At 52.5% G+C, this 27908-nt stretch overlaps 1 protein-coding gene and 1 long non-coding RNA gene across 4 annotated transcripts; one reads left to right on the top strand and one right to left on the bottom strand.

Moving 5' to 3' along the window:
• Positions 1–9: 9 nt before the first annotated feature.
• LOC113875617 lies at positions 10–13957 on the bottom strand. The gene is made up of 3 exons (XR_003506309.1): positions 13395–13957; positions 6110–6218; positions 10–146 (listed from the first exon to the last, which is right to left on the bottom strand). It is a non-coding gene; the product is annotated as an uncharacterized LOC113875617 (long non-coding RNA).
• Positions 13958–16091: 2134 nt separating this feature from the next.
• SPACA6 (sperm acrosome associated 6) lies at positions 16092–27724 on the top strand. 3 transcript variants are annotated; one of them, XM_027514153.1, is made up of 10 exons: positions 16092–18185; positions 18409–18486; positions 24665–24733; positions 25708–25731; positions 26114–26191; positions 26319–26425; positions 26505–26507; positions 26888–27044; positions 27140–27350; positions 27619–27705. In XM_027514153.1, exons 1-10 carry the CDS (start codon positions 17972–17974, stop codon positions 27650–27652), a joined length of 975 nt encoding a protein of 324 aa, XP_027369954.1. In that variant the 5' UTR covers positions 16092–17971; the 3' UTR covers positions 27653–27705. The 3 variants fall into 3 exon arrangements, 2 of the variants coding, with proteins under 2 accessions (XP_027369954.1, XP_027369953.1); XR_003506297.1 differs by lacking the exons at positions 26505–26507; positions 27619–27705 and adding an exon at positions 27706–27724 and having other exon boundaries at positions 17937–18486; positions 26319–26423; positions 26872–27044; XM_027514152.1 differs by lacking the exons at positions 26505–26507; positions 27619–27705 and having other exon boundaries at positions 17895–18486; positions 26319–26423; positions 27140–27232.
• Positions 27725–27908: the final 184 nt, after the last annotated feature.

The raw sequence follows: 27908 nt of genomic DNA, 5'->3' as shown, positions 1-27908 counted from the left end.
CAAATCTGGGAGGCTTAAACCAAAAGGAATTTATTTCTCACAGTCCTGGAGGCTGAAAAGTCCAAGAGCAAGGGGCTGGTTGATTCAGTTCCCTGGTGAGGCGGTGTTTCCTGGCTTGCAGACAGCCAGTCTCTCACTGTGTCTTCCTGTAGGGGATCGAGAGGGAGAACGCACAGTGTTCTTTCTATTATTTGTTGTGAAAGTATTCAGTCACTAAGTCGTGTCCGATTCTTTGCGGCGCCATGGACTGCAGCACATCAGGCCTCCCTGTTTTTCACTGTCTCCCGAAGTTTTCTCAAACTCATGTGCATTGAGTCGGTGATGCCATCCAAACATCTCATCCTCTGTCGCCCCCTTCTTCTCCTGCCCTTGATCTTTCCCAGCATCAGGGTCTTTTCCAGTGAGTCAGCTCTTTATATCAGGTGGGCAAAGTATTGGAGCTTTAGCTTCAGCACCAATCTTTCCAATGAATATTCAGGGCTGATTTCCTTTAGAATTGACTGGTTGGATCTCCTTGCACTCCAAAGGACTCTCAAGAGTCTTCTCCAGCACCACAGTTGGAAAGTATCAATTCTTCAGTGCTCAGGCTTCTTCTTCTTCTTCTTCTTCTTTTTTTTTTTTTTTGTGCTCAGCCTTCTTTATGGTCCAACTCTCACATCCATACTAAAAAACTATACCTTTGACCATAGGGACTTATGTCAGCAAAGTGATGTCTCTGCTTTTTAATACGATGCCTAGGTTTGTCATTGCTTTTCTTCCAAGGAGGAAACATCTTTTAACTTCATGAGGGTAGGACCTCCACGATGAAATTAATGTCCTTATTGTCATAAATACTAAAACCAAATCCAGGTGCCATTTGTCAGAACATGTGCCCACTTGTCCTTCTTACACATTTCTACTTCATTCATTTACCATAACTGCCTTATCCATGTAGGGGGTTGATCAGGGAGGCCCTGAAACAACCAACAAAAATCTTACAAGCTGGAGTGTTTCTCTCTACCTGGATTTAGCAGCGGTTGATCACACCTTGAGAAAGGAGAAGAAACTGAAGCTCAAGAGCTCCTTCTGCTGGACATAGTGAACTTAGCACTTTCAACATATTTCAGAGGCTAAGTTTAGAAAGTTTCTTAGTTCCTTTTTCAAGAGGCAGTAGTCATGTATGGATGTGAGAGCTGGATCATAAAGAAGGCTGAACACTGAAGAATTGATGCTTTCCAACTGTGGTGATGGAGAAGGCTCTTGAGGATACCTTGGGCTGCAAGGAGATCAAACCAGTCAATCCTAAAGGCAATCAATCCTGAATATTCATTGGAAGGACTAATGCTGAAGCTGAAGCTCCAATACTTTGGCCACCTGATGCAAAGAGCTGACACATTGAAAAAGACCCTGATGCTGGGAAAGATTGAAGACAGGAGGAGAAGGGGACGACAGAGGACGATATGGTTAGATGACATCACCAACTCGATGGACATGAATCTGAGCAAGTTCCAGGAGATGATGAGGGACAGGGAAGCCTGGCATGATGCAGTCCATGGGGTTACAAAAAGTCAGACATTACTGGGTGACCAAACAACAACAAAGTTTAGGAAAGCCATGTTCTCAGTTTGCAGATGGGCAAGGTCCAGCCTCCAACAAAAACAAAAAATATTCCACACACACACACACACACACACACAAACAAAAATAATATAGCAAGAGACTTCTTGTTTCAGTCCTAACGTTCAAATTGCTTGAAAGTTGTCACTTCTATTCTTACAATGAGAAAATGTGAAAAAACTGGGGGATCAATTACTTTTCTTAGACTGATCAGAGAACTGAGATCACAGAGCAAGGCATCATCCTAATATCTAGACACACTGGAAAATCCAGGAAGCTACAGCTGAGATCTTTCTCTTCACTTTCTGCTCAGTTTTGCTGTGAACCTAAAACTGCTCTGAAAAATTGTCCATTACAGTAGCACCACTACTACAGTCTAAGGAGACAAACCAAAAATCATAACAAGACTCTGACATGACCCAGATATTGGAATTATCACACAGGGAATTTAAAATAGCCATGATTACTGCGTTAAGGGACATCTCTCGTGGCTCAGTGGTAAAGAGTCCGCCTGCCAATGCAAGAGACTCACCCCTGGATATGGAAGAGCCTCCAGAGAAGAAAAGCCACACACTCTGGTATTCTTGCCTGGTAAATCCCATGGACAGAGAAGCCCAGCGGGCTACAATTCATGGGGTCGCAAAAGAGTTGAATATGACTTAGCAACTAAAAAACTATGTAAAAGGTTCTAAAAGAAAAAGTAGACAACGTGCAAAAACAGATGGGAACATGGCAGAGAGATGGAAGCTCTAAGACAGAATCAAAATGAAATGCTAGAAATCAAAAACACGGTAACAGAAATGAAGAACTAACTCCTCTCCTCAACACTGAGATGGGTCCAGGAGAGAAAAGCCCTCAGCAACTACAGTCCTGGGCTTGAGGAAGTATTGACTTTTAAAAAATATTGAATATTCTAATTCCTGAATATGATATATCTCTTCTTTAGGGCTTCTTTAATTTCTGTCTGCAATATTTTCCAGTTTTCAGTGTAGAGGTCTTGAAACTATTTTACTAGTTTTACTTTTAGAAACATGGTGGAGTTTTATTGGGTTTTTTTTTTTTTAAAAGCATGGTTCTTTAAATTTAATTTTCTGCTATGGCTAATATGGACCCACAAGTTATTTCTGTATGCTGATTTTGGATAAGCTACTCTGTTAAATTACATACTAATCCCAATAGTTTGCTTGTATATTTTGTTTTCTCTGTACACTATCTCACCATTGGAAACAATGAGGTTTTACTTCTCCCTTTCCAATCACTATGCCTTTTATTCTTTTCATCTTTCCCTGCACCCTCGAGTAATTTCATTACAATGGTGAGTCAAAGTGGTTGGGAAGGATATCCTTGTCTTTTCCTTGACCTCAGGTGGAAGTATTCAGTATTTCACTATTTAGTATAACTGAAAGCCCATGCTACATAAGTACAGTGAATCCAGGGCTATTCACCAAAAAAAAAAAAAAAATCTAGATCATAAATTGTATTGAGTTTACATACAGGATTTTCTTAACATTTATTTATTTATTTATTTGGCCGCGTCAGTTGCGACACTTGGGTAATGCAGGAATTTTCCTTGTGGCATGCGGACTTAGTTGCCCTGCAGCATGTGGGATTTTAACTCTTCAGCCAGGGATTGAAGTTCCCCGATCAGGGATAGAACTCGAGTTCCCTGAATTGCAAGGCAGGGTCTTAACCTCTGGACACCAGGGAAGTCCCTTTGTTGCTGTTGTTCAGTCACTAAGTCGTGTCCGACTCTGTGACCCCATGGACTGCAGCAAGCCAGGTTCTCCTGTGCCTTAGTTTGCTCAAACTCATGTCCATTGAGTCGGTGAGGCCATCCAACCATCTCATCCTCTGTTGCCCCCCTGTCCTGCCCTCAATCTTTCTCAGCATGAGGGTCTTTTCCGGTGATTCGGCTCTTCGCATCAGGTCGCCAAAGTATTGGAGCTTCAGCATCAGTCCTTCCAATGAATATTCAGGGTTGACATATGCTTTTAAAACATTTTAAATTTATCTGTCACAGTTTAATATCTGGACACATCTCACAACACTCTGAATGGCTAACTTCTCTTGAAAATGTTGACTCTCTGGCATTCCCACGTGGCAGACATCAGCTGGGCTGAGAAAAAGCTGTCCGCCTTTATTTTGCCATATTCTCCCAGCAAGTGCTATGGTCTCCCCTGCTGAGGCCAAAGTTCAGGTACCATTTGTCAGTACACTTGCCCTGTTGTTCTTCCTACCCCAGGCCTCCTGCAGTCATTTTTATATCTGCTTTGCTACCCTGGGGACTTAATTTTGCATCTCCTGGAAAAATAGATACACTGACTCATCTAACAATGGCACCCCAGTCCAGTACTCTTGCCTGGAAAATCCCATGGACGGAGGAGCCTGGTAGGCTGCAGTCCATGGGGTAGCAAAGAGTCGGACACGACTGCGCTACTTCATTTTCACTTTTCACTTTCATGCATTGGAGAAGGAAATGGCAACCCACTCCAGTGTTCTTCCCTGGAGAATCCCAGGGACGGTGAAGCCTGGTGGGCTGCCGTCTATGGGGTCGCACAGAGTCGGACACGACTGAAGCGACTTAGCAGCAGCAGTAGCAGCATCTAATAAAAATCCCTCCAGCCAGCGGCTTACTTTCTAACTTCCTTTCTCAGGAGGGAATTTGCTTGAGCTGAGGCACGAAGACAAAGTCAAAGACTGCCCCCTGCTGGACGATGTGCACTCAGCAAACTTGACTGGTAAATTCAAGGAGACCAAGATCTCCAGTTTCTTCCAACACATTCTTTAAAAAAAAAAAAAAATTATTTTTTTGGCTGCTCCAGGTCTTAGCCGCTGCGCTTGGGATCTTTAGTTGTGCATGTGGGATCTAGTTCCCTGACCAGGGATTGAACCTGGGCCCCTGGCATTGGGACCACGGAGTCTTAGCCACTGGACCACCAGGGAAGTCCCTCAACACATTTTCGAAAAATAAAATTTTATAGAAATGTATTTTATTGAATTGTAGTTGATTTACAATACTGTGTTAATTTCTATCGTACAGCAAAGTGATTCAGATACATATATATATATGGTTCCTATTCTTTTCTATTACGGTTTATCACAGGATACTGCATATCGTTCCCAGTGCTATACAGTACAAGGCTGCCATTCATCTATCCCATATGCACAGTAGTTTGCATCTGCTAATCCCAAACTCCCCATTCATCCCTCCCTCACCCTCCCTCCACATTTTACAAATAATAAAATACAAAAGGAATGTAGCATGAAACAAATTGTAGAGTATTTTAATTGATTAACCTTTTCAAGCAAAAGATGGTAGACTTTTGCGGCTTTGCACTTATTGGAAATTAAAGAAAATTACCTTTTTAGATATAAGCAATGATGCAGCCCACTCCAGCATTCTTGCCTGGGCAAGGCATTCTTGCCTGGAAATCCCACGGACAGAGGAGCCTGGTGGGCTACCATCCATGGGGTTGCAAAGAGTCAGACCGGACTTAGTGACTAAACAACAATAAAAAACAAAACGGCAAGACAACAAAATCAAAACAGAACTAGAAATGCTCGGGGAAAAAATAACGACAATTAAAAATGAAACGTACTTACGAGCATAAAATACAGTACTTGGCACAGAGAAAATGAAAACCTGTGGCATAGACTCCAAGGTCTGTACAATCACACAGTGTGCAGAAGAAAGAACCAAGCATGAAAGTGGTAAGAGAGAAGGGGATAGCTCTGGAGGAACCTAATTACTCAGAGAATTCTTTGCTCAGTTCATTGCTAAAAACTAGAAAGTTGGGGATAAATGGATGATCTTTTAGGGCCATGTAAATTTCAAAAATATTCTCAAGAAGAGATAAAGGTGTTAAATAGATTGTGCTCAGTCACTCAGTTGTGTCCAACTCTTTGCAACCCCATGGACTATAGACTGCCAGGCTCCTCTGTCCGTGGGATTATCCAGGCAAGAATACTGGAGTGGGTGCCCATTTCCTTCTCCAGGGATTAAATAGATGAGTAACTATACAATAAGCTGACAGAATCATATCAAATTATTTCAAACTGTCCACAAACAGACGATGCCGATTCAATGTAAACTAAAGATAAAAATTAAAAGTTGGGGTGGGGTTGGGAGCGAGGTTCAAGAGGGAAGGGGCATACGTATACTTATGGCTGATTCTTGTTGATATTTGGCAGAAAACAACAAAATTCTGTAAAGCAATTATCTTCAATTAAAATAAATACATAAAATCAGAAAAGTTGGGGTGGGATGGGAGGGAGGTTCAAGAGGGAGGGAACATACGTATACTTATGGCTGATTCATGTTGTTGTATGGCAGAAACCAACAGAACATTCTAAAGCAATTATCCTCCAATTCAAAATAAATTTTAAAAAAGAATGAAAAGTTGGGGACATCCCTCATGGTCCAGTGGTGAAGGTCTGCCCTGTGTGCCCACCACCAAACTGGGAATGAATGGTGGTTGAGACAGGGAACAAGTTATACTCAAGAGAAACTAACCAAGGGAATTTACTGGTGGTCCAGTGGTTAGAACTCTGAGCTTCCATGCTGGGGGGCTCGGGTTCAATCTCTGGTCAGGGAGTAAGCTTCTGTGTGTCATGCTGTATGGCTGCAAAAAAACAAGAAAGGGGAAAGAATCAAATAAGTAAACACATTATGGATAATGGAGAACTGGTTTCCCTTTCTCAGAGAAGGGATTTACACATATGGGAAGGCAGAAGACCAGAATGACCCAACTGGTATTGGGTTGGATCTAGAGATAAAGGAGTGAACTCACGAATTTCAATGTGTTTTATGAATGGATTAATGAATGTGTACAGACGAGAGACTATTTCCAACTAAGTCAGAAACTAGACAATTAGCTCACTATCACAATTAATGGGCTTCCCTGGTAGCTCAGCTGGTATAGAATCCGCCTGCAATGCAGGACACCCCAGTTCCATTTCTGGGTCAGGAAGAGCCTCTGGAGAAGGGTTAGGTTACCCACTCCAGTATTCTTGGGCTCCCCTGTGGCTCAGATGGTAAAGAATCTGCCTGCAATGCAGGAGATCTGGGTCCAATCCCAGAGTTGGGAAGATCCCCTGGAGGAGGGCATGGCAACTCCCCACCCCCAGTATTTTTGCCTGGAGAATCCCATGGACAGAGGAGCCTGGCGGGGTACAGTCCATGGGGTCACAAAGAGTCAGACACGACTGAGTGACTAAGCAAGCAATCACAATTACTGTTTAACATTCTCACTGTGGGATTCTTGGTTGTGAAGGAAACCAATTTGGGTTAACTTAAGCAAAAAGGGAGTTCATTCATAGGACACTGGGCAGCTGACAGAGAGGATGAGAAAGCTGAACTTCCAAGTTTAGAAAATGGGTCAAAACCCAAGGAAACAATGGGAGGAGAATCATAGCCAAGTTTGCCAAGGGACAGCCTGGTTCAGTGCCAAGGCCATCAAAGGGTGCCCAGGACCCTTCCTGATGTCTTTGTTGTTGTTTAGTCAGTAAGTCATGTCTGACTCTTTTGCAGCCCCACGGACTGTAGCCCGCCAGGTTCCTCTGTCAATGGGATTTTCCAGGCAAGAATACTGGAGTGGGTTGCCATTTCCTACTCCAGGAGATCTTTCCAACCCAGGGATTAAACTTGTGTCTCCTGCATTGGCAGGTGGATTCTTTACCACTGAGCCACTTGGGAAACCTCCTGAGGTCTTTAGAGTCTCAGTACAGACATATGCACAATAGTCACTCAGTTTCAGGAAAAGCAAGTATCTAGCCTTTAAGTCCTTGGTGGTAGGAAGTAGAAGCTTACACAATGATGGAATTCCCAAACAGAGAAGTATTGTTCAGTTTTTCGGTGGAAACATTGTTTTGAGAATGCTCAGTTCAGTCGCTCAGTTGTGTCCAACTCTTTGCGACCCCATGGACTGCAACACGCCAGGCTTCCCTGTCCACCACCAACTCCCGTAGCTTACTCAAACTATGTCCATTGAGTCGGTGATGCCATCCAACCATCTCATCCTCCTCTGAGAGTGCTGGCTAAATACAATTACAAAACAGAACCAAATAAGAGGAATAAATATTGGGAGGATGTATCCTTATCATCTGCAGTTATTACGAGTATATACCTGGGACATCCAAAAAGTAACTGGAAATCTATTAGAAACAATACGATAACTCATTAAGGTGTCATGTTATACCACAGTTTTTCCACTTTAACACTATCGGTATTTGGAACTGGGCAATCCTTGTTCTGGGGCAGAGGGAAGATGTCCTATAGGATATTTTGCAGCATCTCCATCCTCCATTCACTGCATACCAGTAGCATCCCCCTCCCTGACTCAGCTGGGACAAACAAAAACGTCTCCAGCCTGTGCCAAGTGTCCCCTGGAGGGAGAACAAAATCACTCCCATTAGCAGCAGATTAATTCATTTGTCAAATTCAATCACTTTCTTCCATTAAAAAATAGTGGAAAATTATTTTTGTTCCACCTGGAATGACATTGTGTGTGGTGTGAGACAGGGATCTAATTTTACTTGTTGCTTCTTCATCAGATCTTAACTAGTGTGTATAACTTATAGTATGCCAACTCAAAGAACTTGATAATGAGTTCTATTTTTCTGTAAATTCTCTTGGGCTTTCTCAGTAGGGGACCTTATCATCTGCAGATGATGACACTTTTGTCTTTTCATTTCTCACATTTACACTGCTTGTTTCAATTTCCTGTCTAGCTGCTTTTCCTGGCACTTCAGGAGCAATTATCATCATGTTAATAGTGAAACTCTGCCTCACTATTAATGATAGCCAACATGTGGAAACAATCAAAGTGTTCATCAACAGATAAATAGATAAAGAAGATGTGGTGTATATACACAATGGAATACTGCTGCTGCTTGGTCGATTCAGTCACGTCAGACTCTGTGCGACTCTATGGACCGTAGCCCGCCAGGCTTGTCTGACCATGGAATTCTCCAGGCAAGAATACTGGAGTGGGTTGCCATTTGCTCCTCCAGGGGATCTTCCCAAGCTAGGGATCGAACCCAGGTCTCCTGCATTGCAGGCAGGTTCTTTACCACAGAGTCACCAGGGAAGCCCAATGGAATACTACTCAGTCATTAAAAAAAAGATGAAATGATGCCATTTGCAGCAACATGGTGGAGAAGGCAATGGCACCCCCCTCCAGTACTCTTGCCTGGAAAATCCCATGGACGGAGGAGCCTGGTAGGCTTCAGTCCATGGGGTCCCAAAGAGTCAGACACGACTGAGTGACTTCACTTTCACTTTTCACTTTCATGCATTGGAGAAGGAAATGGCAACCCACTCCAGTGTTCTTGCCTGGAGAATCCCAGGGACGGGGGAGCCTGGTGGGCTGCCGTCCATGGGGTCGCACAGAGTCGGACACGACTGAAGCGACTTAGCAGCAGCAGCAGCAGCAGCAGGGATGGACCTAGAGATTATCATCCTAAGCGAAGTCAGTCAGACAGAGAAAGACAAATATCACATGATACCGCTTACATGCGGAATCTAAAAACAGTCATACAAATGAACTTATTTAAAAATGAGAAACAGACCCACAGACAGAAAACAAGCTTATGATTACCAAAGGGGAAGGGGGTGGGGATAAATCAGGGCGTTGGAATTAACACATACACACTACCATGTATAAAACAACAAACAACAAAGACCTTCTACATGGCGCAGGGAACTGTAGTCAATATTTTGTAATAATCTATAAGGGAAAAGATATAATTGAATCGCTGTACACCTGAAACTAACAAAGCACAAATCAACATTTCAATAAAAGTTTTAAAAATATTTTAAAAGATGAAAAAATCTTAGATTCTAGTCATCTCTGCTAGAGGATCACAGATGAATGATCGTTCTGATAGGCCCGTATTGGGTCACTTGTCCAGGGGGGAAGGAGGAAGGGCATTTTACTAGAACATTTTTGTTCGAGTCACCTGGAATGGGTTTCTCATGGGAAAGACAGACTCTATCACCAGAAGAAGGAGAAGTGGATGGCTGATGAGCTTGAAAAAACGGTATCCACTCCCACTCCACTCTCCATGAACCTCAGAACCATCCTCTCTCCCATTTGCTGAGATGTGAAGAATGGAATAGATGAAGGCCCTTCACCATTCAGACGACTAGAAGGCATGGCCGTAAGGGAGAGAAATAGGCCATGGAGAAACCCTCCCTTAAAACCACACCAACTCTCCACCCAGGAAAGAGTTAATAGTGGGAATAAGATTTGTCATCTTCTGGGGCTTCTCAGGTGGTCCAGTGTTTGAGAATCCACCTGCCAATGCAGGAGATAGGGGTGTGAGCCTTGGTCTAGGAAGATTCCACGTGCCACGAGGCAATTGGACCTGCAAGCCACAACTGCTGAGCTTACACACCCATGTTTGGCAACAAAAGAAGCCACTGCAATGAGAAACCTGCACACTGTAACTAGAGAAAGTCCCATGCAGCAACAAAGACCCAGTACAGCCAAAAGTAAAACATACATTGAAAAATTGTTGTCATCTTCTTCCCACCACCAGCCTACACTCACAGAAAAGGTGGCCCCCTCCCCAGTTCCTAAATCCACTGGGGTAAGTTGCCATTTGGGATTACGTAACGGCATGATGGGAGCACCTGTTGCATTTGGATCGTCTGATATTAATATTTTGGGTGATCTGCCATCTGAGGATTATCGTACCTGTGGGGATTAAGTGGTGCTGTGGGGCACTGTCTTGAATTTGGAAGCATTCTCTGATGGTGCTATAGGATTATATCAGGTTTGGGGTTGATCCCTCCCATGGAAGGATTCTCTGCTACTTCGAAGTTCTTCATAACCTTCGTGTCCCTGTTTCTACAGCATTAATAAGTGAGTGCTTGATTCAGACCTACTTCAGAGCAGGTTGAAGTGTCTTCCTGGCTCAAAGTTTCTGTTCCAGGGAATTGTGGAAGGCCTCGTGAAGGGCGGGGAGTTTTTATTTTCCATTGGCATGCTGTTCTAAAGGGATAATAGGAAAGGTGGAACTTCTGTCTCCGGAGTTGATGGGAATGGTGGTCGCCCTGTATTGTAGTGGGATAGGAATTACGGATATTGGGTATCAGGGACTGACAAGAACTGTGGTTCTGTGTGTCAATGGCAGACGGGAGTGGTGGACCCTGAGTCTCAGGGGCTGATGGGAACGAATGGTGGATCCCGAGTCTCAGGGGCTGATGGGAATGAACAGTGGATCTTGAGTGTTAGAGATGTGTGGAAATGGAAATATTTCAGTATTAGGTGTCAAGGGAGTTATGAACTCTGTATACCAAAGAACGATGGAAACAGTGCTTCCTATGAGTCACTAACAAATGGTGACAGAGGCCTTATGCTTCAGGAACTAACGGGAATTAAGTTCTTTTATCCCAGAATTTAGGCAAGTCTCAGCCTAACCCATAAACCACTTGTTATTCATCCATCTCTCCATTCATTCATTTGGCATACGTTTTCCGGAGCCCTTCCTCTGAGCCACACCCTATGCTGAGTGATACTGAGGACATCGAGATGACTCAGACCTCCACAGTGCCTTCAGTGAACTCTCAGAGACAGACCCAGACAGCGAGAATCACCAAACAAGGGAATCAGGGCAAGTGCAAGAAGACGGCAGGGTGGTGTAGTTTTTGTCCCGATATGAACGCAGGGCATCTGCAGATGAGACCAGACTGACAGTCATTCTGGATGCCAAGTCAAGGTGTAGGGTCTGACAAAAGATCCTTTTATCAAGTGTGAATCTGTGTGCATGACAAGTCTAACCCATGCTGGACAGCAACCCCGGGCAAGTTGGACATTTTCAAAGAGGCAGCCGGTCTCCAACGAAAGGGCATAGCACGAGACCCAGAGAGGCCTGGGTTCGAATCCCGGCTCTGCTATTCACTTGTAAGCATGGGAAACTCACTATTCAGAATCTCAGTTCTCTCATCCTTACACGGAGATAAAACAATTCTTAAAAATAAGACTGCTGCTGGGAAGTCCCTGGTGGTCCAGTGGTTAAGACTCCATGCTTCCAATGCAGGGGGCATGGACTTGATCCCTGGTGAGGGAACTAAGATCCCACAAGTAGCAGGGTGTGGCCAAAAAACCCAAAAATGTTGACTGAGATAATGTATAACAAATTCTCAGCCCAGAGACTGTCCTTAAGTAGACATTTGAGAAAGGACTGCCATTTGTTATTATTCCTATCATTAGTAATTAGTGACAAAATTTAAAGAACCTAGAAGTATTTATCAAATATCTGGGTCCAGAGGCTTCAGAGCACTGGAAGAAATTAGTTTTTTAAAAAACAGTAATTTGCATATTCCTAAGCATTAGTTTATGTGCAAAACCCCTCGTAGTTGATAACAAGTATGGATGAATAAGGGTTTCCCAAGTGACAGTAGTGGTAAAGAACCCGCCTGCCAATGAAAGAGACATAAGAGACGCTGGTTTGATCCCTGGGTCAGGAAGATCCCCTGGAGGAGGGCATGGCCAACCACTCCAGTATTCTTGCCTGGAGAATCCCATGGACAGAGGAGCCTGTTGGGCTACAGTCCATGGGGTCACAAAGAGTTGGACACAATTGAAGAGACTTAGCACACACACATGGATGGATAACACAGGATATAGTGTTAAAAAAAAAAAAAAAAAGCAAAGCATAGAATAATATGATCCCACCTGGGGACGAAACAGAGGGGGTTAGTATAATACATGTGTGAAAGTGAAAGGCGTTCAGTCCTGTGGGACTCTTTGCAACCTCGTGGCCTACACAGTCCATGGAATTCTCTAGGCCAGAATACTGGAGTGGGTACCCTTTCCCTTCTCCAGGGGATCTTCCTAACCCAGGGATCGAACCCAGGCCTCCCGCATTGCAGGCAAATTCTTTACCAGCTGAGCCATAAGGGAAGCCCAGTGTACAAGTACAAAAGGATATAATTCTTCTGGAAAGATTCATAAGAAACTGGTAAGCATGAGCTGTCCCCAGAGAGGAGTGGGTGGCCAGGGACAGGGCAGGAGGAGACAGCATTTTTCACTGTTGGAACCCCAGGACCCTACACTCACCACTGCCTCAATGTGTCCCCAATATGTCCTCTGGCCCCTAATGTCCACTAGGTCCCACTTGGCACACAGCACCTGCCCTCTTCTGCACCCCCTTCTCCCTCTGGTTCCCCATCCAGAACAACTCCTGTCCCCCGCAGTCTCAGGGCCACACTCCTGGTTGTTATATCTTCCTGACCTCTTCCATCCTCATCCTCCTCCTCACATTCTCTGTCCCGCCCCCTCCTCTGGATCCCCAGGGTCCCAGCCTCGAATCAGGCAACCGCCTCACCAGCCTCCATCAGTCTCTTCCCCCCAACTCATCCCCCACAGGCCCCAGAGGGATCACTCTGACACCCCAAATCTGACCCTGCCCCTCTCTTTGCTCCCAGACACCCACATGGGAAAGTTCCCCGCCCCCGGCCAGCCAAGCGCTGGGCACCTGGCCCCGCCCACCACCTCAGCCTCCTCTTGCAGGCTCCTGAGTTCCCATCAGACTTGACCGCCTGCCCTTCTCCCAAAATCTCCCCCCTGGTTTCCTCTGGGCCTCTGCTTCAGCTGTGCCCTCCGCCTGCAACGCCCTTACGGCCGCCTCTCTCTCTCTCTCTCTCTCTCAATTCAGATCTAACTTCTCCTAGTTCTTGGAGGTCACAACCACCGCCTTATCTGGAGGCCCTTTCGGCTATCGCCAGCTGAAAGGATTCCTGCCCCCTACCGCGGGCTCCCACAAGCCGCTGGACCCTCCCTTCGTCATACCCCGATCGCCCAGGATTGGAACTGTCTGCGTCTGGGTCTGTCTCCTCCATCAGACTGTGAGCTCGGTCTGCAAGGGCAGATCTGGGTCTGATTCACCTTTCTGTCCCCCAGTGGGTGGGCGGGTGGAGGGACCGAAGCGGAGGGAGGGGAAGGAGGCTGGGAGAGCAGAAAGGGGGAGACAGAGCGAGGAGAGGAGAAGACCCTGATTGGGGTGGAGGGGGTGGGCGTGATGTAAGGAGAAAGAGAGACGCGGAGACGGAGACACGGGGGCGGGGGGTGGGGTGGGGGGAGCACAGGGCCAGGAGGAGGCCGGCAGAGTGAAGGAAAGGGAGGAGAGGTGGAGGGTACGAAAGAAAGCGGAGAGTAGAGAACTGGCCCCGGCCGAGGGAGGAGGGAGGGAGGAGCGGGAGCGCTGCCGGCTCACCCTACCGCCTCCCGGCCCCTTTTGTCCCTTCCCTCCTCCCTGCGTCACGCTCCCCGGCCCGGCCTCCCCGCCCCGCTCCCTCCTCCCCGGGGCTGGATGGAATTTTTTCCCCTGGACCGGGGCCAGCTCCGGGGCAGGGGCGGGGCGGGGGGGGTGGGGGGGCGGTGGCGGTGGTGGAAGCCAGGCCGGACTGGGCCGGGCGGTGGGGAGGGGCCGGGGCGGGGGCCCCCTGGGGAGGGGGCTGGTCCGCCGGGGTCCCGGGCTGGGGAGCCGGGCCCGCAGAACCGGGAGGAGGCCCAGGCCGGAGGGAGTCGGGGAGGAGGGAAGGAGGATGGCGGGGACGCCGGGAGGAAGGGGAGAGGCCGTCGGGCGGCGGAGGCGGGGAGAGGATGGAGAGCTGGCGGCGGCGGCGGCAGCAGCGGGGCCCGGCTCAGCCCGGCCCCGGGGGGCTGCCCGCCGAGACCCTTCCCCCGACGCGGGAGCGGTGGAGCCGTGAGTCTACGGAGAGGCAGGGGCGTAGGACCCGGGGCCCGAACTCCAGGGTCCCTGGATTTCTGGGTTCCTGGAGGAGGAGGAGGGGGCCGGGGACCCAGAGTCCCGAATCCTTGGAGCTGGGCACTGGGGGGGCCTGGATTCCGGGGTTCAGGAGGAGGAGCGGGCCAGGAGCACCTCCTGGATTCCACTGGGAGGGGAGAGATGGGGCTGGGGTAGCTAGAGAGGCTTGGAGCCTGAGGAGACGCGCGAGGGATGCCCTCCCGCGCCCTCAGGGGAGCTCAAGGGAGAGGTTGGCTCTGGAGGTGCCTCTGGCCGAGGAAGGGTTAACGTCTGGCTGGAGGGACGGGGGAGGGGCAGGGAAGGGGCTGCGGGGCTCTAAGGGGTCAAGGGTGAGCCGAGCCAGTGGGAGGGGGCTGCCGAGGAGGGGGAGGTTGTCTGGGCTGCCAGACAGGCCAGGGTCAGCGGCGGGGGCAGGGGATGTCTGGCGCAGGAGAGGCCCAGCGTCCAGGCTCCCTTGGGGACCAGGATTCCAGTCCCCGGCCCGCTCCTCCCTCAGACCTGGGCGTCCGCGACCCGGCCCCTCCCGCAGAATTCCAGCGTCCGAACCCCAGCCCCCTTTTCTTAGCCCCGGACCCTGGAGTCTGGGCCTCCAGCCTCTTCTTCCCTCAGCCCTTGGCGGGGAGGAAGGGGGGGCCGGGTCCACATTCCAGCCCCCTGGTTCTCCACGAAATCCCAGAGTTCGGGCCCCCAGACCCTTTCTCTCCCGAACCCAGGCGTCCCCACCTCCTCTTCTTTGGCCCCAGCTGGAGACCAGCCCTCTGGGGGTTAAGGGGGCGGGGCCACTGGTTGCCATGGTGCCAGACTGTTTGGGTCTGCTCTCTGACCCTTGGGGGCTCCCCAGGGTCTGCGGAGAGGGGGAGGGGGGCCCAGACCTGGGCGAAGTCCTGCGCCAACCCTTTCCCCGGGTCGGGCCTGCGGGCCCGGGGAGTCCGCGTCTCCACCGAGGTCCGGTGCGGTGACCTCAAGCGGGTCCTGACCCCCGCCCCCCCGCCCTCCGCTCTCTGCGGGCCTCAGTTTCCCCAGGAGAGACGTGCCGGAGCCGCGGGGCGATGCTGCGGCCCCGCGAACCCTGAGGACGCTCGGCTTCCCTCGGCTCGCACCCCCTCCCCAGGCCCCCGGCAGCCCCGGGGCATGCTGGGAGCCCGGGCCTGGGCTCCGGGCCAGGTTGGGGGGGCCGGGGGGGCGGGGGCCGCCTCCTCCCTTCCCCTTCCTCCCCACCTTGGCCCGGCTCGCGCCCCCGCCGGAGGGTCGGGGAGGCCGGGAAGGAGGGAAGCGGGATGCGAGCGGGGTCCGCGGACCCGTCCCTGGGCCCCCCCCTCCGCCCTTCCCCCCGGCCTCCCCCGCCCCTCCGCGCCTCCCCGCCTCCCCAGCAGGTCGCTACCCCGGCCCTGGGCCCCTGCGCGAACCACCCCCACCCCACCCCCAGCTCCAGACCTGGCTCCGAGCTGCGGCGAGGGGGAGGGAGAGAAGGAAGGAGAAAGGGGGGGGGGGGGAGGGAGGCGAGAGACCCGAGAGGGAGAGAAGGAGAAAGAGAGAGAGAGGCAAGGAGGGAGACGGAGGGGGAGAAGGAGGCCGGGAGATGGAGAGAAGAGGGAGGGAGGCAGGCAGGGGGGAAAAGGTGGGGGTGGGGGGTGGGGAGGAGAGTGAGACAGGGAAATCGAGGGAGAGACGGGAGGAGAGGGACAAAGACAGAGGGAGGGGGGCGGAGCAGGGGAGGGGGCAAGACCGGAGGGAAAGGGAAAGAAGCAGAAAGGAGGAGAGGAGAGACAGCAAGACGGGGGAGGGCGGAGAGACATGGCCTGAGAAAGGCCCCTGCGAGCCGGGGACGGCCGCGCGCGGGGGGAGGCGCGGATGGGCAGCGCAGAGCCGGGGAGGAGCACACGGAAGCTGCAGGAGATGGGGACCAGGTGAGGCCGAGAGCGAGCGGGCCGGACCGGGAGAGAGGACCGGGAAGATGGAGCTGGAGCGGGAGACGGCGGGAGCGAGACCGCCGGAGCCCTGGACCGAGGCGGAGGTTCTCAGGTGCACAGACTCAGCCCCGGGCTGGGGAGGGCGGGCGCTGGGCCCTCTTGCCTGGAAGGCCTGGCCCCTCCCACTCCTGCCCCCGCCACCCCACCCCACCCCAGCCTACGGCTTGCCGGGGCTCAGCCTTCCCACCTGCGAAATGGGGGTGCCGATGGCACCTCGCGCTCCGCCGGAGAGATGACACAGGCCTGGGGCGGCATCCGCAGATGTCAGTGTGGTACTTGATGAGAGGCCAAAAGCAGGGGTGTGAGAGGAGCAGATACCCAGACAGGCTTTAACGGGTTTATAGCCCCTGGGCGGCCTCCGCCCCGCTCCTGGATTTCCGATTATCTGACAGGTAGGGTCAGGGAGGGAGCTGGCCCAAGTGGCCAAACTCTGAAACTGGTGAGGTTCCCTCGGCCCCGGGATCCAGGAAGCCGGGCTGCGTCTTCTCCAAAGGAGGCAGGCCTGGCTGGATTCCCAGGACTGAGGGAGGGGCCGGGGGCCTGGGGACTCGGACTTTTGAATCTCAGGAAGCACTGGGGGCTAGAGGGCCTGGATTCCGGGGACCTTCGGGGAGGAAGAGACCGAGAGACTGACTCCTGGGTTCCTTGGGGAGGAGGGGGCCGGGGGCCCGGATTCCTGGGTCCTGGCACCCACCCGTAGAACCGACCTTGCGGGGCCTTCGCCGCACACAAGCTCGTGTCTGTGGGTCCGTGTCGGGGGCTCACCATCGCGGCTGGGGCCTCCCCCGGCCCTCCCCGCCCTCCCTGGCCCTGTCTGTCCGTCCATCCGTCTGTCTGTCCACCTGCCGCGCCCCCCGGGCTGAGGTAGGAGGTTGTATAGTTGAGGAGGACACCCAAGGAGATCACTATACGGCCTCCTAGCTTTCCCCAGGCTGCGCCCTGCACGGGACGGCCCGGTGGGGACCCCTGGACCCTGGTCCCATGCCCCACCCGGCCAGGCTGGGGAGGGGGGTGCTGCTGCAGGGACCCTGGGAGAGAAGCGGGACTGTCCCTCCTGTCCTTGTCCCTTTCCTTTCTCCCCTTTCTTTCAGAGAGTTTCTCTCCCATCCAGAAATCTCTGCTTGGCTTTTTCTGTCTCTCCATCTCCACTGAGTCTCTGTGCAGTGGCCTCTGAAACTCTGTCTCCATTAGTCTCTTATGGTGCTTTCTGGATCTCTGGCCTCCCGGTGTCTCCCTGTGGCCCAGTTTCTGTCTTTTGGGCCCTCACGGTGTCTCTGTGCCATGTTCATTTCCCCGGCACCACCCGCCCCCCACCCCAGGGCCTGGCAGGCCCCCACACACACACATCACACTGCCGGCCTCTGCGTCCCTGAGACCCTTTAACCTGTGAGGACGTCCAGGGTCACAGGTGAGGTTCTTGGGAGCCTGGCGTCCGGCCCAACCACCAGCCTGGGGCTTGCCGGCCGATCCCCTGTCCCCTTCCTCCCTGAAAACCCCCACAGGGGGAGCCTGACATTGGATCGGTGACTGAGACCTGACCTCTGACCCCTGCATCTTGAGCCCCTCCCCCGCATCACAGTGACCTCACAAAAGTCACCAGCTTCTCCCCCAGGCCGCGACCCTCCGCCATGGCCTGGCTGGCCCCTTGGAGCGCCGTCCTGCCCTCCCTGGCGGCCTTCGCTGTCTTTGGGGCTTCGGCCTGGGCCTGTCTCCTCTGCTTCACGTCTTATGAGGAGCGTCTCCAGATTTGCCAGATCTTCGCCGGCCTGGACAGTCCCGACCTCGGAAAGTGTGAGGAGGCCTTCGCAGATGCCTTTAAGGGGCTGCTGGACACTGAGATCAGTGAGGAGACCATCCCCTGCTCCCCATCATCCTCCCTGGGTGGGGTGCCCGGGGGTAGGCGGAGGGAGGGACCCAAGAGGCCTGGAGAGACTGAGAGGGACGAGATGCAGAGATGGGAGAATGGAGACGTGGGGAGCAGAGATCGGAGACAGAGGGATGACCACCTCGGGGACATGGTGCCAGGGGAAGCAGTTTTCCCCCAGCCCCTGCCTCCCACTGCCAGACTACGAGGAGAGGGGCCAGCTGCACGATGCCTTCACCCAGATGACCCACTCCCTCCAGGAGATGGCCACTGCCCAGGGTGAGTGGGGCGGGGTCCGTGGCTCTGGGATATGGATGTCTGAGCCTTTGTGGGGCAAGGGGCAAGGGAGAGAAAGCCCAGAACGTGACAGTGATCTTGATGGTAGGATGCCGAGGGAGCTGAGTGACCTTGTCAGGGAGCAGAGACGGGCAGGGCCTGGTGGGTTCAGGGCAGAAGGAACTTGAGAGTCTGAGGCCAGTGGGGCTCAGGGAGGTGAAAGCCTGCCCTCCCTGTGTGGCTTGCCCTCTCCCTGGCTGTGAGATTCTGGATGCCTCACTGCCCCCGTCCCCAACTTTGGGCCTCAACTCACCCATCTGAGAAAGAAGATAACCGCTTTGCCTTCCGGCAAGGCGTGGGAACTCAGTGAGACAGAGGGGACTCCAGCAATGGAGACAGACTTCAGGGAGGAGAGCTTCCGCTAGGATAAAATGTATTCCCTACAGTTAGCAAAGTGATTCCATATCTTTGACCTGTGGAGGCTATTATGGGCCCTGAAAGACAGGTGGGAGCAGGGAGGGAGAGGATCACTGGGGAGACAGGCACACGTGACAACCTTGAGGGGGTGAGACACGCTCAACACATGCGTGTGACAGTGTGAAAGAACCACAAGGCTGGGGTGACCCTTGTGGGAAGGGGCAGTGTGAACAGTGATCACACCAGGCCACAGTGGTCACAGGACACAGGACTCCCCCCAACCCCTGCCCCTACATGCTGGAGACTGGAACCATGGGTGGGGGAGCGTTCATGGCCGTGTCCCTGGTCTGGGGGCTCCGCACTTATTTCTACATCTCAGTTCTATTACTGCTTTTGCTTCCTACTCTTGCCTCTGAGCTTTTTGACAAACATGAGCCCCAAACATCAGGAGCTTCCCATCCATCTGAGGGGCTCCCAGGGCAGAGGGGAGGTGCAGCATGAAGACTTCAGCTGCAGGTTCCCCCACCCACAAAGGGAGAGCTGAGGAACTCAGAGCTGAGGGTGGGGGTGGGAGTGGGGGGAGAATTCCCAGAGATGCCCTTCTCCCCTACGTCAGAAGGTTTCGAAAAGAGCAGAAACAAGTCCTTCTCTGGGTGCAGAAGACCCCCGAAGGCAGTGTGTGGGACCAGCTGGAGCAGGGGAGGGAGTGGAGGCTGGGAGGCCCAGGGTGGAGGCTGTGGTGAAGGAGGCCAGACCTGAGGCGGGGAATCTGTGAAGGTGAAGAAAAGACTGGGCCTGGGTCTGATGAGCTGTTCAGGGAGAGGGGAAGAGGAGGGTTAGGGACTGTGTGCCGGGTCTGGCTCCGTGTCTGAGTGGGCAGTGGTCATCTCTGGGAGGAAGAGCAGGAGAAGGGGTAGATGGCCAGCTGGGTGAGGCTGCAGTGACTGTGAGGGGCTTGGGGGACGTCCAGAGTTCAACTGGGAGTCAGGGAGATTTGAGACTGTCCCCAGGGAACAAGGCTGTGAGCCGAGGAAGGGCAGTGTCAGCTCAGGGTGTAGAAAGATCCTCGAGGGCCATATGGATGGACTGGAGCGAGAGTCTGGGTGCTGGGAGAAGCTGGGGCTTTACGTTCCACGGGTATTTACTGTGTCAGGAACACCACCAGGGACACGGCTGTGACCCAAACTGCAAGCCACCTGCCCTCAGGTTGCTTGCATTGATTATTAAACGTAATCAGTGAAATGCCATAGATGTCAGCTGGTGATCCATACTATGGAGGGAAACAAAAAGGGGAGAGAAAGGGGGGGTGGCCAGTGGGGTGATCGTTTTACTAAACAGGTTGATCAGGGGAGGTGCAAATGAAACGGTCCAGTTATGCAAAGACTGGAATGAGGGGAACAGAGAGAGCTGTGCAGGTGACCTGGGGAGAGAGCTTCCAGGTGGTAGAAAGAGTCAGTGCAAAGGCCCTGGGGCCAGTGGAGCTGGAGTGGACCATGTAGGCCAGTGGTTCTCCAGCCCCACAGTGTATGTCAGAATCTCCTGGGACCTTATTAAAATGCAGGCTCCCGGGCCCCACCCTCTGTTTCTGAGCCTTAGGTCTGAGGTGGGGCCCAGAAATGGACATGTCTAACAAGTTCCCAGGTGCTGCTGCTGCTGTGCTGGGAACACACTTTGGGAACCGCTAGGGTGCGTCCTTGAGCCAACTTCAGCCAAAGGACCCCCTCTTTCCAGCTCATACCCAATGATCACTTCAGCTCTTGCTCTTGATGTGGGGAGGCCCTTTGGAGGATTTTACAGGAAAGAGGGGTTCTGACTAAGGCCATGTGGGTCAAGGGCAGAAGCAGAAGGTCCAGGGAGGAGACGGTCAGTGGTGACTTGAACCTGTTGTGATGGGTTGGTGGGGGCTGAGATGAACCTGCCCCTTGCATGGAAGATGCTGTGTCTGCAAAGAGTGATTTATGTTAATAATCCTCCTAAAAGATGTCCTTGTACTGGCCCCATGAGGTGGAGTTTTATAGCTCCATTTTCCAGATGGGGAAGTTGGGGCTCCCGTGGATGGACCCAGGGGATGTCTGGACCAGACGTACGTAGGATGATGGGGATGGGAAGAATCAGGATGACTCCTGGGTCTCTCCCGAATGGAGGCCCAGAGAGATGGACAGGTGGACTCAGAGTGGCTCCCAGTGGTGGCCGCTGGCACTGTCAGTGTGGTGTTGAGGGCAGTGTGTCTACCGCAGATGGTGGCCACCCGTGGAGGCTCTGGAGTTTGGCCACATGGGTTCCAATCTAGCTGTGTGACCTTGGCCAATTTCCTAACCTCTCTGTGCCTGGGTTTCCGCATCTCAGATTAGGGGATGATAATGCCAGTAGTTGACTCTTCTATAACACAGACATTATCCCATTATGGTCATTTAATGGTACCTAGCAGGGGTCATGAAGAGTCGGACACGACTGAGCAACTTCACTTTCTCTTTTCACTTTCATGCATTGGAGAAGGAAATGGCAACCCACTCCATGTTCTTGCCTGGAGAATCCCAGGGACGGGGGAGCCTGGTGAGCTGCCGTCTATGGGGTTGCACAGAGTCGGACACGACTGAAGCGACTTAGCAGCAGCAGCAGCAGCAGCACATAGTTTGGGAGGAGGAGGCTTTTATATTGTATGACGTGAAATCTTCACCACCAATGCTGTGAAGTAGACACTGATATTGCCCCCATTTTATGAATGAGGAAACCAAGGATCAGGAAGGTTAAATACCCGGCCAAGGTCACATAGGGAGGAGTGCGTGTGATGGGTAGCATGGAAGTGAGACAGGTGTGCACATAGTTGGGAGAGACAGAACTCAAACTCAGGTGATCAGCAGGTCGAGGCTCCCAGTGAAGCACCTCTTTGGGGAGACTATAACTCGTGCCCCTTTGTGGTTAACACAAGCCTGCCTCTTGCCCCTTTGGACATTTCGCTCCATCCCTATTTACTCCCATGCTTCTCCCCTGCCCCCTGGCTGACTTGGTATATCCCACACACCGTCCCCCCAAGAGTCATTTGGTTTGGCCCATAGACATTCCTTGGCTGCCTTCTCCAACATCATCCCAGCCTCTCATTTGAGCACGCCACTCGGACCACATCCTCCTGACCATACTGCCGTCACCAGACCACAGCTCCTGCCTGCCTTGTGGCTAAGGAGAGACTGCTAAGTCCTTGACCCCTCATTTTGCACCTGCTTCCTGGCTTCAGAGCCCTCTTCTCTCCAGCTTCTACCATCACTTCTATGATCATTACTTCAGCCAGATTCTTATCAGAATCCTCAATTCCCTCCCTTTATGTATGGTTTAGCCTAAGGTTAAAACCTGCAATGTCTTAAGCAGGGTAGAAGTTTATTTTTTCCTTATAAAATAAGTCTTGAGGTAGGCACTTAAGACTAGTATGGCAGCTGCATTTTCCTGGGGACTCAGCACCCTTCCAGCTTTCTGCCTTACTATCCTAGGATATACTACTTATCCTCATAGTCCTATATAACTGCTAGAGCAGCAGCCATCAAGTCTAAGTTTCAGGCAACAGGATGAAAGAAGGGGAAAGGGGCCAATAAAATGGCACCATATCTCTTTTAAGGCTACTTTCTGTGACTCACACATCACTCTTAAACTTACAGCTCATCCATCAGAACTTGGACACCTGACCACAGCTAGGTCACATGACCACAGCTAGCTACAATGGAGGTTGGGAAATGTAGTCTTTTAACTGGGGCAGGGTCGGGGTGCTTTCTCAGCTGAACGTGGTGATATGTTATTAAGGAGAAAATAGATATTTTGAGGCAACTGGCAATCCCTGTGTATTAGTTTGCTAGGGCTGCTGTAACAACAACAACAACAACAACAACAAAAAACAGAAACTGGGTGGCTTAACTAAAAGAAGTTTATTTGCTCACAGTTCTGGAGGCTAGAAGTCCAGGATCAAGGAGTCAGTGTCAGCAGGGTGGGTTGCTTCTGAGGCCTCTCTCCTTGATTTGCAGAATGACTGTCTTCCTTCCGTGTCCGTGTCCAAATTTCCTTCTCTTCCAAGGAAATCAGTCATGTTGGGTTAAGGCCCACCCAAAAAACCTCATTTTAATGTCATTACCTCCTTAAGATTCCATCTCCAAATACAGTTACATTCTGAAGGACTAGGCTTAGGACTTTACCGTATGAATTTGGAAGAGATGAAATTCAGCCCATAGCACCCCGCCACATGAGCACTGGTGGCTCAGTGGTAAAGAATCTGCCTGTGGTGCAGGAGATGCAGGTTCGATCCCTGGGTGGGGAAGATCCCCTGGACAAGGAAATGGCACCCCATTCCAGTATTCTTGCCTGGAGAATCCCATGGACAAAGGAACACGGCAGGCTACGGTGCATGGGATCACAGAATTGAAACCTGATTTAGCAACTAAATAACAACAACAAAATCCTGTCACATTTCTGACTTCCAAAGCCACCTCCACCTGTAAATCATTGCAGCCATCCACTTTGAGAAAGTCCCCCAGTTTGTTGTTTTTTTTTTTTGAAGGCCATTACAGTGGTGAAAACTCAAACATCCATAAGAGCAGAGAACATAGAAAGAGTGAAAGAGGGGTAGAAATGAAGAGACTGGGAACTCTGGGAAAGTGGGTGTGTGCCCTGACTAAAGTGGGTGGCTGCTGCTAAGCTCCGGCCAACTGCTGCCTCATGGAAATACTGCCTCTGTTACAGCTCTTCCAGATTTCGTAAAGGGATGCCAAACATTTTATGTGACTTTTCCCAAACTTTACATGATGGCAACTGGGTCATTTTTAAAAAACATTTTCAAGGCCAAATATAACACATCCAGCGGATGAATTGTGGCCCCAGGCTTCCAGCTGTGGTGCTCATTCCAGTTGAATCCTGGAATTCATTCTACACATACTTATTCCTAAGACTCAGGGGCCCTTTCCTGGTTTCTGAGGACACAGCACTAAAGAAGGACTTGTTTGCTTACTTAAGAGACAGTCTTAAATGCTCACTATGCATATATGAATATATGTATTTGCAAACTGGTGAGAGCTATGAATGGAACAGATGGAGTACTGTTAGAGACAAAAATAGGGGACTGGATTAAATTAGATTTGTGGTCTGAGAAAACCTCTAAGGAGGTGACATGAGGGATGACAGGAAGGAAGAGTAGGAGTAGGGGGGGAGGTGTGCTGGAGACTGAAGACAGCATGTGCAAAGGCCCTGAGGTGGCAGAGAGCATGATGCTTTCCTTATTAGGGGAAATGAACTGCAGGAGACTTAAGAGTTGTGGCTTCCATACCTGGGTCGGGAAGATCTCCTGGAGGAGGACATGGCAACCCACTCCAGTATACTTGCCTGGAGAATCTCCATGGACAGAGGAACCTGGTGGGCTACAGTCCATGAGGTTGCAAAGAGTCGGACAAGACTGAAGCGACTTAGCACACAGAGAGGGAGACGAGACTAGGCCAGACTACACAGGGCCTCCTAGGCCATGGGAGAAATTTGACCTTTATCCTCCCTTTTCTCCTTAACAAGATAACACAGATGCGGAGGAGTTCTGTCAGAGTGATTAGTCTAGAGGCAGCAGAAGGAGATTTGGGGGTGTGCCCACCATCCAGATAGAGTAGGAGGCTGTGGCATATACCAGAGACCTGGGGATAGCAGGGACTGGGGGAGGGGCACAGACATGATGACAGCCAGGCCTGTCGAGCTCCGGCAGCCTTGGGGAAGGGTCTTTACTACAAGGACTCCCTCCACCCTCCAGGGTCCTTTCGGGTTGCCTTTCTTCGTGCCGCGGAGAAAATGCAGAAGATTATATTGCAGCTTAAGGAAGGTAAAATAGACTGTCTACTTCCCCCGGCCCAATTAGCAAACCCAACTCCGGAGACCCCCATCTGCTCCCATCAAGCCAACCCCTCGGCCGATCTCTGAGCCGAGCTTCCCTTGTGGGTCACTCTGGGCACAGCCTCTTACCCTGCTAGAACCACTCTGGGTCCGGCCCCGCCTCCGATGCAAGGTTACCTCTAGCTGGGACGGCTTTGTAGGACAGTCCTGTCCCAGACTAGCTCGGGCCTCTTCATGGATCTGTGTCTGACCCTGGGCACTCTGTGACAGGTTTCCTTTCCATCCGGGGCGTCTTAGTGGGCTACGTCCAGCCTGACCACACCTCTGATTGGGCCCCCTAATTAGGCTCTGTCCCCTCCGATGGAGAAGGCAATGGCACCCCACACCAGTACTCTTGCCTGGAAAAATCCCATAGACGGAGGAGCCTGGTGGGCTGCAGTCCATGGGGTCGCTAAGAGTCGGATAGACTGAGCGACTTCACTTTCACTTTTCACTTTCATGCATTGGAGAAGGAAATGGCAACCCACTCCGTGTTCTTGCCTAGAGAATCCCAGGGAGGGGAGCCTGGTGGGCTGCTGTCTATGGGGTCGCACAGAGTCGGACACGACTTAAGTGACTTAGCAGCAGCCTCCGATGATCGCCCGGGATCTAGGCCCGTCCCGCTCGATGGAATACACCGGGGCTGGACCTGCCTCCTGGTTGCCAGCAGCAGGCATGTGCCTGACGTCTTAATGGAATGCTGCAGGGCTGGTAGGGTCCCCAGGTGAAGTACCGCAGGCCTGGCCCCGCCTACAGCGGGGAAGCTGCAGGCTTGGCCCCACCCCTTTGGTGGAGCGCGGCATACCTGGCTCTGGTCCCTTGGAGGAATGAATGCATCCGGCCCTGAAACGTTTCCTCTAGGGGAGTTTCAGGTGGGCACCTGCCGCGACTTACAGGGTGGTAACGCTTCTTCTCTCTCCGCAGTGCAGGTCTGCATTCCTCCCTGCGGTAAGCACGTCATTCAAAGCTCAGAATTGCGGGGGGAAAGGAGGTGGTAAGGGCCAAAACCTGGGACTCTTGGAAGAGCACGGGTGCCTCTGATCCGAAGGGGCCAATGCGAGCCCAGGAGAAGAGGAGTAAGAAAACCAGTTCACAAACCTCACGAAAGGCGGGTCCGGGAAAACAAAAACAAAAACAAAACGAAGGCAAACCAATGGGGATCCTAGAGGCTGGAGAGTGGTGAGAGCCAGCCAATGAGCGCGGGAAAGGCGGGGTCCAGATTCTGTCCAGCAGGTAGAACCCGGGGAAGTTAAATAGACCACGTGGTTGCCGAAGGGACCCTGGCTAGGGGAGGCAGATGGACCCCAGACCCAGCGTTCCCACCCCCCAGGACTCCAGGAGGTCACTCGGCGTTTTCGCTGCCGCGGATGCTACTCCAAGGTCTGCGACCTCCCACTTGACTGCCCAGGTGAGGGGCGTGGCCTTGAAGGGCGAGAAACCTGAAAAACTGGAAGAGAGGGCTGAGCGAGGAAGGGGCTGGGGTTGGGGGGTCGGACGTGGGCGGGCCGAGGTGGCGATGCGAGACCTGTCTTCAGTTCAGGACCTGACGGTGACTCGGGGTCGTCAGGCCATGTTCTCTTGCACTGTGAACTTTCAGCTGCCTAAGGAAGAGATCACCTATTCCTGGAAGTTCGCAGGAGGTGTGAGTCGGGGCGGGTCCAGCGTGAAGGGCTTTAGGAGATGGTTTATGCTTCTCTAGAGGATGGAGAGTCAGGAGGCAGGGAGTGGGATTCGAGGAGGCTCGGTCTAGACTCATGCTTCGTGCAAGGGGACGGTCCCGGCGTCTGGGGGTAAGGGTCAAAGCTCAAAATGCAGTGACAGAGCCCAGGGGTGAATTATCCGTAGGGGTTTCAGGCGGGAGAGCAAACACTAGGCCCAAGAGGCGGAGTCAAGGCTTAGGGGGCGGGGCCATGCGTGAACCCTCGGCGAATAAGAGGGTGAAGCCAGGGCTCCGGGAGGGCGGGGGGCGGGGGTGGGTGGCCTGGCTCAGGGGCGGGGCTTCACGTAGCGGTTTGGCGAGCCAGGGCGGAGAGACTCCCTTCTGCGCTCGGGGCGGGGCCGGTCGCCCTCAGCCTCTATCCGCTTCAGCCCGAGCGTCCCGCAGCTCCGGACTCAAGATCCAACCTACTTCCGAGATATTCCGCGGGCCCAAGGTTACCTGGCGCGGATCCGGCCAGTGCAGCCCACGCACCGCGGGACCTTCTCTTGCGTGATCACGCACGACCAGCGCCCCCTGGCGCGGCTCTACTTCTTTCTTAACGGTGCGGGCCGGGCGGGGCCGCGCGGGGGGACGGGGGGGCGGGGCTGCGCGGCGGGGGGTGGGGCTGGCGCCCGGCTGACGTGCGCGTCCCCGCAGTGACGGGCCCGCCGCCGCGCGGGGAGACTGAGCTCCAGGTCTCTTTTCGGGAAGTCTTACGCTGGGTGCCGCAGGAGGCGGAGATGATCGAACCCTGGAGGCCCAGCCTGGGCGAGCTGCTGGCCAGGCCCGAGGCTCTGACGCCGGGCAATCAGTGCCTGCTCGCGGCCCTTGTGGCCTTAGCATCAGCCAGTGTGACCGTGCTGGTGTGGTAAGTCCCCGGGACCCCAGAGTCCCAGCCTCCGGCTCTCTCCTTACTGAGACTGGGGCGTTTGGGTTTCTCAGCCCCTCCTCCCTCAGATCCGGAACTCCGAGTCGCCAGTCCCCTCCTACTCAGGAGTCATAACCCCCAGCCCCTGGTTTCTCAGATCCAAGAGTCCAAGCCCTATCACCCGCCTTTGGAACCTAGGCTCCAGGACCCAAATTTCGGGTCCCCAGCCTCTTCCCCCGCCACACACTAAATCTCCTTGTTTCCCTAGGATGTTTTTCCGATGGTACTGCAGCGGCAACTAACAAAGGTTTCTTTTTTTTTTTTTCCTTATCCTATTTTCATCCTTAAAATAAAGAATCTATTTTGGCTCTCTAGATTCTTTCATCGTTGCAAGTGATTCTTTCATCGTTGCATATGCCCAGGTGCACATGCCCCCGTAATGATGGTGAGAGGCACAGCTGTGGCAGTGCAGGGCCCTGTGCTGAGGGCTTTAGGTGCACGCCCAGGCCCCTCCCCAGATTTCTGGCAGTGTCCTGGACATTTACGCCTGCATCAGTC

Source organism: Bos indicus x Bos taurus, chromosome 18, assembly GCF_003369695.1.
Source record: "Bos indicus x Bos taurus breed Angus x Brahman F1 hybrid chromosome 18, Bos_hybrid_MaternalHap_v2.0, whole genome shotgun sequence".
NCBI classification, from domain to species: Eukaryota; Metazoa; Chordata; class Mammalia; order Artiodactyla; family Bovidae; genus Bos; species Bos indicus x Bos taurus.
Note: the sequence above shows the minus strand (reverse complement) of the source record. Positions and strands in the feature narration are given on the sequence as shown.

Excerpts from the sequence above, each read along its gene's own strand:
- SPACA6 (XM_027514153.1), top strand. The coding sequence starts at position 17,972 with ATGGCCTGGCTGGCCCCTTGGAGCGCCGTCCTGCCCTCCCTGGCGGCC. Across the intron at positions 26,192-26,318 it reads CCTCCCACTTGACTGCCCAG|TTCAGGACCTGACGGTGACT; the intron begins GTGAGGGGCGTG and ends ACCTGTCTTCAG. Across the intron at positions 27,351-27,618 it reads AGTGTGACCGTGCTGGTGTG|GATGTTTTTCCGATGGTACT; the intron begins GTAAGTCCCCGG and ends TTGTTTCCCTAG.